Raw genomic sequence first — 9,796 nt, 5'->3', positions numbered from 1 at the left:
CCACCAGCCACTCCTCGGAAGGAAGGTTGGGCAATCCTACTTCCGTAGTGATACTGCCTCGGAAACCCAAGGAGGGGTCGCTATGAGTCGGGGACAGCACATAACAACAACAACAACTTCTACTTGGGTTTTTCGTGGGTTTTTTTTTTTTTTTTTTTTTTTTCCCCTCTTAGTAATATATTTTGTGGATCTTTCTGCCTTGGCACGAGTAGAGTTGTGGTTTAATGACTTGAGTGTAGTGCCATTGAATATATGTGCCATCATTTATTTAAATTGCCTATGTATACAAGTTGAGTTTCCAGTTTTTGTTTTCTGGTGCATATGTTGCTATGAATAGCCTTTTGTCTAAATCTTTATATATACTTTCACTTGTTTGTGCAAATACTTCTTTAGGGAAGATTATTGGAAGTATAATTGTACAGTCAAAGGGATAGGTTATATCTTTGAGTTGATCCCTTCCTACACACTTGAACATCTCACATGTCCATCAGTCATGGTGTCAGGTTTTTTAACCTTTCCAGTACTGGACTCATACTTGGGCTTGCGCGGGGCCCACTTGTCCCTGTTACCAACTTCCAAACATTCAGCCTATACCAATCCTCTTCCTTCATCCTTTCCTCCCTTTTCTTCCCACTGCAGGCCCTCAAGGACAGCAAGGTGGTGGAGATAGTTGATGAGAAGGTCCGCAGAAGGGAGGAGCCTGAGAAGTGGCCTCTTCCTGGTCCCCCAATAGTGGACTATTCCCAGACTGATTTTTCCCAGCTTCTCAACTGCCCTGAATTTGTGCCTCGCCAGCACTATCAAAAGGAGACAGGTGGGTACCCAGCTGATGTGTGGATGCTTTCCTGTTGCCCTTCCTTCAGCTAATAGTCCTTCTCAGGACTAGTGGCAGAAGAACTAGAGGTATGAGGGCCTTACTTTACCACCCTTTAGAATCAGCCCCTGGCTCTCCCCGGGCAGTCACCCCAGTGCCAACCAAAACAGAAGAGGTTAGCAACCTAAAGACACTGCCCAAGGGTCTGTCTGCCAGTCTGCCTGACCTGGATTCTGAAAATTGGATTGAAGTGAAGAAGAGACCTCGTCCCTCCCCAGCACGGCCCAAGGTGGGTATAGTCTGCCCCTTTTCCTGGAATATAGGAGCCTGGGCTGGGGTGCTTGGAGGAGACTATACCTCAGCACAGTGCTCTGGGCTCTGAAGAGGTAGTAGGCAAGCCAGGTGGCTCAGGGTCATAATGTGAGCTCAGGTCTCCAGTGACTGGGAAGGTTGGTGTGACCTGTATTCTATTTTCCATGAGGACCATTTCTTAGGGTGCCCTAGCTAAGTAAGTTCTGTGTGTGTGTGTGTGTGTGTGTGTGTGTGTGTGTGTGAGTGTGAGTGATTTGGGTGAAGATTTACAGAGCAAATTCACTTTCCATACAGCAGTTCACATACACTTTGTCTCATGACATTGACCACAGTTTACCACAATGCAACAGCTCCCCTCCCACTTCCTCCCCATAGTTACCCCTTCCCAGTGTCCATCCCTCCATGCACTCCTGCCCCTGAGCTGTGTCCCTATGCACAAGCAGCCCTTCTTTCTCCCATGATTGTTCTCTCCAAGGAGTGTATCTACCTGAGGTAAATGTTCAATTCATATGCCTGACTTTTATTTGGCTGGAAACCACGGGTGTGGATTTAATTCCAGACCTGCAGGGCAGCTGGTGGCCATAGTCTCAGCAGTTCCACCAGGCTCTGTTGGACCAGCAAACTTGGTCCTCTTGCTTTTTTTTTCCTCCTAATGATTTTGAGCTAAGTAAGTTCTTGAATGGTATTTTTCATAGGAGGAAATTACGGTCTAGGGCTTTGAGACTTCAGGGATGAGCTTGGACTTTGGGGTCTGTAGAACACTAGGTTCCCTCTTCCTCTTCTCTTCCTGTTCATGTCCAGAATTCCCACCTGCTCTGGGTATAGCCCTTGAGTGTCCGAGATCATCCAGGGTCATGAGGAGGAAAGGTAGTGAGTGGAGAAAGTCCAGAACTACAGGCTACAAAGGCTTTGGAAAGGCAAAAGCCAGACTTAAAAGAGAGAAGTTTGGAGTTTATGTGGGAAACTGTGTGTAGCATAGATGCCTTTTAGATGTATGTACTGTGAGGTAAATAAAACTGCTTCTCTTCCAAAGTCTCAGCTAAATTCAGTCTATCAGCAGTTAATGAAATATTTTCATTTTGCTGAAAGTACCCTGTTCTTTCTTGCCTTTAGAACTTTGCACATGCTTATTCTGCCTAAAACACTCTTTACCTGACTTATGTGTGGTTATCGTTTAGATGACAGTTTAGTAGTCACTTCCCTAACCACCACTATCCCTTCCCTCCAGCAGGTTAAGTGCTCCACCCTATATGTTCTTTTTTTTTTTTTTTTTTTTTGTAAATTTATTTTATTTTATTGTTGGTAAGAGTACACAGCAAAACTACACCAATTCAAGTTTATACATGGACATTTCAGTGACATTGATTATATTCCTGGAGTTGTGCAACCATTGTCACCCTCCTCTTCTGAGTTATGCTTCCCACATTAACATAAACTCACTGCCCCCTAAGGTTACCATCTAATCTTTCAAGTTACTGTTGGGATTTGATCCCATATAGATAGTTCTTAAAAGAGCATAAAACTCAAGTCAGGCATTCTTTACTAGTTACTTCTTTACTAAGCTAAATTGTTCAGTTTTAAGAAGACTTCAAAGGATATTTTTGGTTTAAAGTTTAAAGATTATTATCTTAGTGGGATTGTTTCAGGGGTTCATCTAGCTTTTATGGCTCCAGAAATCTGTTTATTTATATCTTTACCATACCACATTGCAGTGGGCTGGGGGCTGGTTGTTTGACTTTCTGTCCCACTGAACTGTGAGCTCCCTGAGTACAGGGACCTTACCTTCTTCATTACTCTGTTGTTAGGTTCTTCATATAAGGCCTGGTAGTAATAGGTACTTGTTTGTACATCAAAAAGTTCAGCATCTGCTCTTGCTAGATCCCAGTCTAGGTACTGAAGATGTAATGAAAAGCAAGGCACCTGTAGTCCTTGCCTCGTGGAGCTTCCAATTTTTATTGGGAGATACTGAGCAAATGGATAAATGAATGGGTCAACCTTTTGAACTTCTGCTGTGTCCAGTTCTATGCTATGTAGGGTGTAATGGTAAGTAAGGGAGGGTACAGCCCCTAGCTGTAAGGAACTTGTCCTCTAATTGTTTGTGAATGACTTTTTTAAGCTGTGAATGGAGGAACCTGAACCTCTATGGGACATCCTTTCCCTAGTAGGATGACTCTAAGGAGGACATCTGTAATTTGCTAGTGTTGTGACCAGGACCACAGTTCTGACAGACTCCTTTTAGAGGCTGGGGTCTCCCTCTTGTATAAAAGCAACAGAGCCTGTCCCACAGACCTCCTAGTGACTTCCTCTCCCCTTGGTCCTTTACTGTTTTAGAAGTCAGAGGAACCTAGGTTTCTCCACCAGACCTCTCTGCCTCAGCAGCTACCTTCCCAGCAGCTGATATCCAAGGATCAGGATGAGCAAGAGGAACTGGATTTCTTATTTGATGAGGAGATGGAGCAGATGGATGGGCGGAAGAATACCTTCACTGCCTGGTCTGATGAGGACTCTGACTATGAGATTGATGACCGGGATGTCAACAAGATCCTTATTGTCACCCAGACACCACCTTACATGCGCCGGCACCCAGGGGGGGACCGCACAGGCAATCACACCTCACGTGCCAAGATGAGCGCTGAGCTGGCCAAGGTCATTAATGATGGTTTGTTCTACTATGAACAGGACCTGTGGACTGAGAAGTTTGAACCGGAATATTCCCAGATCAAGGTGAGGCTGGGGCATAGCCAAGAGTATGGGTCTGTGATGTATGGAAAAGGGGAAAGCTGATTGGCTCTGTGACCTTGGGCAAGTCTCTGATCCACAGCATAAGTATCCTTAGTAGGGGATAAAAGGGGAATGATAATTGACACCTTGCTGGTACATTAAGAGAGAGAAGAAATACATAAACACTTTGGAACTATAGGGAACTATGCGTGTATGAGGGGAGTTATTGTCTCATTGAGCATTCATACTTAAGGTTCTAGCAGTTGGTGACACTTGTGTAGGAAATACGAGTTAGATGGTCATTTCTGTTCTTAAATATTTAGGCATATATCAGTATTTTAAAGCTTTTAAGGACCTTTCTTTGCATTTGAAAGAGAGAAAAGAGAGCTCTTTTTAAAAATGGCTGCTGCCGTAAAACAGTCAAGACATCTCTGTCCTAGGGTTTCGCAGAGTAGATATGTTTGGTGGTGGGTATTATTTGGTCCTGTGTAGTAACTGTGTTTGGTGGAGCTGAGGAGAGAGTTGTGCCACCACTAAGTAAGAAGACAGTGGCAGAAAGAGACTTGGGGAGGTGATGGAGCTTCTTGGAGAGTCTTCAGTGAGTTCCTGAGAAGCCAGTGGCAACGTGATAAACAGTCTTATTGCAGAGAGTGCAGGACAAGTACTGGCCTCTTCAGGCTTAGCACAGTTGTGCCTGGGTAACTGGGGTTGAGGAATGGTGATGGGGCAACTTAAGAGCCTGGGGATCAGAATTCCATGTGTGTGGACGTGGGAGCTCCAGCTTCCTGCAAGGCCTGATTCCCGAACAGGCTAGGGCAGTCTTAATAACATCTTTCCCCACCCTTCTTACATCCTCTGTAGCAAGAAGTTGAGAACTTCAAGAAAGTCAACATGATCAGTCGGGAGCAGTTTGACACTCTGACCCCTGAACCCCCTGTGGATCCCAACCAGGAGGTCCCTCCTGGGCCACCTCGGTTCCAGCAAGGTGAGGGGCGGAAACCTGGGACCTTGGCTTGGTGGGAGGATCTGGAACCCTCCAACTTAGGGGCCTTCCAGGAATAAATAGATCATCATTGGTCTGCCCTTGACCCTCTCTGCCTCTGTAGTTCCCACTGATGCCCTGGCCAACAAGTTGTTTGGTGCTCCTGAGCCCTCCACAATCGCCCGCTCTCTACCAACCACTGTCCCAGAGTCGCCAAACTACCGTAATGCCAGGACTCCCCGGACCCCCCGCACACCACAGCTCAAAGACTCAAGCCAGACATCAAGGTTTTACCCAGTGGTGAAGGAAGGACGGACAATAGATGCCAAGGTGAGACACTCCTGCTGGGCTGCTCAGAGTCTTGGGGACCACTTCACTGCATTTCAGCACTTGGCTTCTCTACCTTGCCTTGTCTGAACCAAGAAAGTGCCACATTCCCTATCTGCTCTGTGTTCTTAGGCTAGTGGCCTCACCTGAGATGGAGTCATCATATTTGCAAAAACAGACAGGGTGTGGGTGTGGGCATGGTGATCTCATGTAACCATCATAGGACCGAAGGAGTACTGACCAGATGTAAGACCTTAGACAAATCACTTTACTCTCAAGCCTTATCGTCCTCATCTGTGAAATAGGCATACAAGTTCCTAGTTCACAGTTGTGAAACTTAGTAGATGTGAAAATGAAAATGTTTTGTAAATTTGAGGTACCAAGTACATATGAGGGGATCTTAGTCCTTGAAGTGCTTGTTGCTCCTCAGTTGTAGGAGGCACCATTAATGACAAATCCTGGACTGACCTTTGCAGATGCCTCGGAAAAGGAAGACAAGACACAGCTCAAACCCACCCTTGGAGAGTCATGTGGGCTGGGTGATGGATTCTCGTGAGCACAGACCTAGGACTGCTTCCATCAGGTAACATGGGCTCGGGGGTGGGGCGGTGGACGTGCCATGACTTCATTAGCATCAAGGAGAAAGAGCCTCTGTGATCTGTGAATTAGAGAACAGAAAGGGACACTAATGTAAACTTAAAATCAGGAGTAATGTGTAGAGTTTAGTCCAAGGCCTGAGAAGGAGAAGACTTCTTTCTAAATATGGTGCAACCAGATGGGACCAGATTGTACTTCACTCAGAGTATCTGTGAATTGATATCCAAACATGGATATCTGCTGCCTGCTTCAGGATTCCTAATAGTTGAATAAAAATTCCCATTCCTAGACCCTATCCCAGAGTTACCGACTCAGTTTCTGAGGATAGAGCCCAGCTTCCTTCTTAATTATTTTCCATATAATGGCCCAGTGTTCCCTGTTTTGAAGCAAGGGTTGGGAGTCACTGGCCTATGTATTTTTCTTCCTGCAAAGGTGGATAAAGACTGAAAATAGGCATGGTTTTGAGAAAACTTCATATAGATGGGGAGGGAGTGACCTATTACTGGCTCAGTAAGGAAAGTTAAATGTTGCCTTGTTGGGTGCCATCAAATCGATTTTGACTTCCAGCAATCTTAGAGAACAGAGTAGAACTTGCCCATAGGGTTTTCTAGGCTATAATCTTTATGAACGCTGATGGCTAGTTTTTTTCTTCTGCCCCTCTTTTGGGCAGCCAACCTTTTGGTTAGCAGCCAAATACCTAACTAATGAGCCACCAAAACAACAACAAAAAAAACCCAAACCCACTGCCATCAAGTCGGTTCAGACTCATAGCAACCCCCATTGGGTTTCTGAGGTAGTAAACCTTTTATGGAAGTAGATTGCCCAGTCTTCTTTCTGCATAGTGGCTGATTAGCAGTCAGATGCCTTAGGCACTGTGCTACCAGAGCTCCTTTTGCACCACCAGGGCTTCTAGGTTAAATGCTTTTAAATGGTTAAAAGCTCAGATTTTGGCATTAGACAGATCTCTTCCCTTAAATAGCTCTATGAACCTGGTCAGGTCTCCCAATCTCTGTGGGCCTCAGTGACCTCCTTTGTGAACTCTTTGAACTCTCCTAGTGTTGACAAAAAGAGTAAATCAGATCCACAAATGTAAGTTAAGAGCCTAACATAGTACCTGGGCCTCCTTGATGCCCTGTGCAAGGCTGGATCTTGGCTGATTAAAGAGATTAGGAGAGCATTTCCTAAACTTTTGGCCAGCTGTTGTAGGGAACCTGGTGACACTGTCTTTCTCATGACCTCTGCAGCTCCAGCCCCTCAGAAGGGACACCTGCAGTTGGCAGCTATGGCTGTACCCCTCAGTCACTGCCCAAGTTCCAGCATCCTTCCCATGAACTGCTCAAGGAAAATGGCTTCACACAACACGTCTACCATAAGTATCGTAGGCGCTGCCTTAATGGTAAGAAACACAGGGAAAGGGGCTGAGCCTCTGGGACCCTTACTTTTCCCGGAATGTGGGAGCTAGTGGAGCAGATGACTGTTTTCTCTGACCTCGGAGCAAGGAGTCAGGTGGCATTACAGTCCTAAAGATCAAAGTTAGACTTAGGCCAAATAGTTTTGGAAGGAGGCCAAGGGAATCTGGCTCTTGGAGCATTCCTATTCTTTAATCTAATCTTTTATTGATAGAAGAAATGTCAATTGAGTATTTCATAAGTTGACAAACTGCCAGTTTGGCTGTTGTCCGTTGTGGACCACTGTCCATTACACAAGAGTATACATGAAACATATGTTCTCTACTACCAGGAGTTTGCAAAGTATATGGCCTTTGGGCCAAATCCAGCAAGCGCCCTGTTTTTATATGGCCTACTTCCTCCCAATAGTTAACCTCTTCCCTGTGTCCTTCCCTGCCATGTCCTCCTGCCCCTGAGCTGTCCCCCTGTGCATACACTGCCCTTCTATTCCCCCATGATTGATCTCTTCGAGGAGTGTATCTACCGGATGTAAATGATCAGCCCATATGCCTATCTATTATTTGGTTGGCAGCCATAGGACCATTCAGCCTGTTGGCCCATCTACCTACCTATAGATCAATGTTTGCCGTCACTGGCAATGCAGTACTGTATGTCAAAAGGTTCATCTTTGTTGTCTGTATCTCCCATGTACCTTTCTCTGTCTTCCTCTTCCTGAATGCCACCATGTTGATTACTCATATTTGGCATATTGCTCTTCCCTTCACCCAAATCAATCAATGCTTGTCTCTACCTATCTAGCAGTTAATGCTTGTCTCTACCTATCTAGCAGTGTTCACTCCCCTCCCATCCCAGGTAACCAGAAAAGAAAGTTTCATTCCATATATAAACCATCCCTTTACTTTTTAAATAGTGGACTAATAGAATATTTGTCCTTCTGTGATTGACTTACTTCACTCAGCATAATGTCCTCCAAGTTCATCAAGTGCTTCATTTCTTTTTTTTTTTGCTGAATAATATTCTGTTGTATACTTACATGGCATTTTATTTATCCATTCATGTTTTTGGATGTTGATTGTTGCTAACTTTTGGCTGTTCTAAATAATGCTGCTATGAAGATTCATGTAAAATTTTTTCTGTGGATATATGTTTTCATTTTTCTTGGGTATATGCCTAGGATTGAAATTGCTGGGTCATAGGATTAGTTGTATATGTAACCTTTTGAGCAACTGCCAGACAGTTTTTCAAAGCAGCTGCACTATTACCTTCCCATTTAAGAGTTCCAATTTTTCCACATCTTTGCCAACACTTTTTATTATGTTTTTAATTATAGCCATCTTAGTGGGTGTGAAGTATCATATTGTGGTTTTTAGTTGGATTTTCCTGATGACTAATGATGTTGAGCATCTTTTCATGTGCTTATTGGCCATGTGCATATCTTCTTTGAAGAAGTGTTTATTCAGATCCTTTGCCTATTTTTTAACTAGGTTATTGGTCTTTTTTATTATTGAGTTGTGTGACTTCTTTTTTCTAGATACAACTCCTTTAGCAGATTTATGATTTTTAAATGTTTCCTGGTTCTGTGAGTTGCCTTTTCACTTTCTTGATGGTGTCCTTGGAAGCAGAAGTTTTTCATTTTGATGGTAGCAAATACAGTCACGCACCAATTAACATCTGTATGGGCAGAGTCTGACCACATAAATGTCTGACTGCATATATGTCCGTGGTCCTAATCTCCATAAAGCCTGTTATTTTTAAAATTTGAGGTACAAACAATGGTCGCTAATAACAAACAGGCTGTACTTTGTGATGCGCATCAGAACATATTATTTTTACTGTAATATGTATTAATGTCTATATCTGGAAGTGTTTCTGTAATATTTTTATGCGTAGAAAGGTACACTATATACTAAGACAAACATTTGACTGATAGTAGGGAAAAACCGTACTTAACTGTTCCGCCTATGTAAAAATCCAACTTAAAGACAGATTTAGGATTGGAGCTCATTCATAATCCAGGGACTGCCTATGTATAGTATGGTGTTCATACAACGTCCAAATCATATAAGGTCCTGTTTCATGGAATATCATGGATGTTAAGTAATGCATGACTGTATATCTTTGTTTTGTTTTGCTTGTGCTTTTGGTATTATGTGTTGGTTCTTCTCCCCCCACCCCCACCCCCATGGCACTGCCTCTGGTTCCAGTGCTTTTAATATTACTGTTTCTTACTTGTTAATATTTTTGTTGTTGTTTATGTGCTGTCAAGTCGGACCTGACTCATAGCGACCCCTCCTTGGATTTCTGAGACAGTATCACTACGGAAGTAGATTGCCCAACCTTCCTTCCGAGGAGTGGCTTGGTGGGTTTAAACTGCCAGCCTTCCTGGTTAGCAGTCAAGTGCCTTAGCCACTATGCTACCAGAGCTCCTTTTGTTAATATTTTAGGATTCCTGAAATGATTATTGATAATAAACAATGTAATTTGATCAGATGGACACGTTGCTTCTTCACACTTTGCCATGTACTAACTACACATGAAAGTGATCCTGGTTGAGGATGAAATGATGACCTGTTTCAGATGCTTACGCCACCTGGTCCTGGTGAAGTGTACAGGGTTTGACACAGATTTGTTTTG

General features: G+C 43.8%; 1 protein-coding gene across 1 annotated transcript in view; it reads left to right on the top strand.

The window, feature by feature from the left end:
* Positions 1–9,796, top strand: part of LARP1 (La ribonucleoprotein 1, translational regulator) — a 65,000-nt gene that overhangs the window by 48,826 nt on the left and 6,378 nt on the right. Inside the window, exons 9-15 of the mRNA XM_007946415.2 lie at positions 640–814; positions 934–1,103; positions 3,458–3,850; positions 4,709–4,832; positions 4,954–5,159; positions 5,633–5,739; positions 6,998–7,149. Of these exons, the coding sequence (XP_007944606.1) occupies positions 640–814; positions 934–1,103; positions 3,458–3,850; positions 4,709–4,832; positions 4,954–5,159; positions 5,633–5,739; positions 6,998–7,149 (1,327 nt within the window). The remainder of the gene's footprint in view (positions 1–639; positions 815–933; positions 1,104–3,457; positions 3,851–4,708; positions 4,833–4,953; positions 5,160–5,632; positions 5,740–6,997; positions 7,150–9,796) is intronic.

The sequence above is a fragment of the Orycteropus afer genome, unplaced genomic scaffold (assembly GCF_000298275.1).
Source record: "Orycteropus afer afer isolate SDZICR_OR568_19922 unplaced genomic scaffold, OryAfe1.0 scaffold00160, whole genome shotgun sequence".
Lineage (NCBI taxonomy): Eukaryota > Metazoa > Chordata > Mammalia > Tubulidentata > Orycteropodidae > Orycteropus > Orycteropus afer.
The sequence above is the reverse complement of the archived record's forward strand: the minus strand, read 5'-3'. Positions and strand labels throughout refer to the sequence as shown.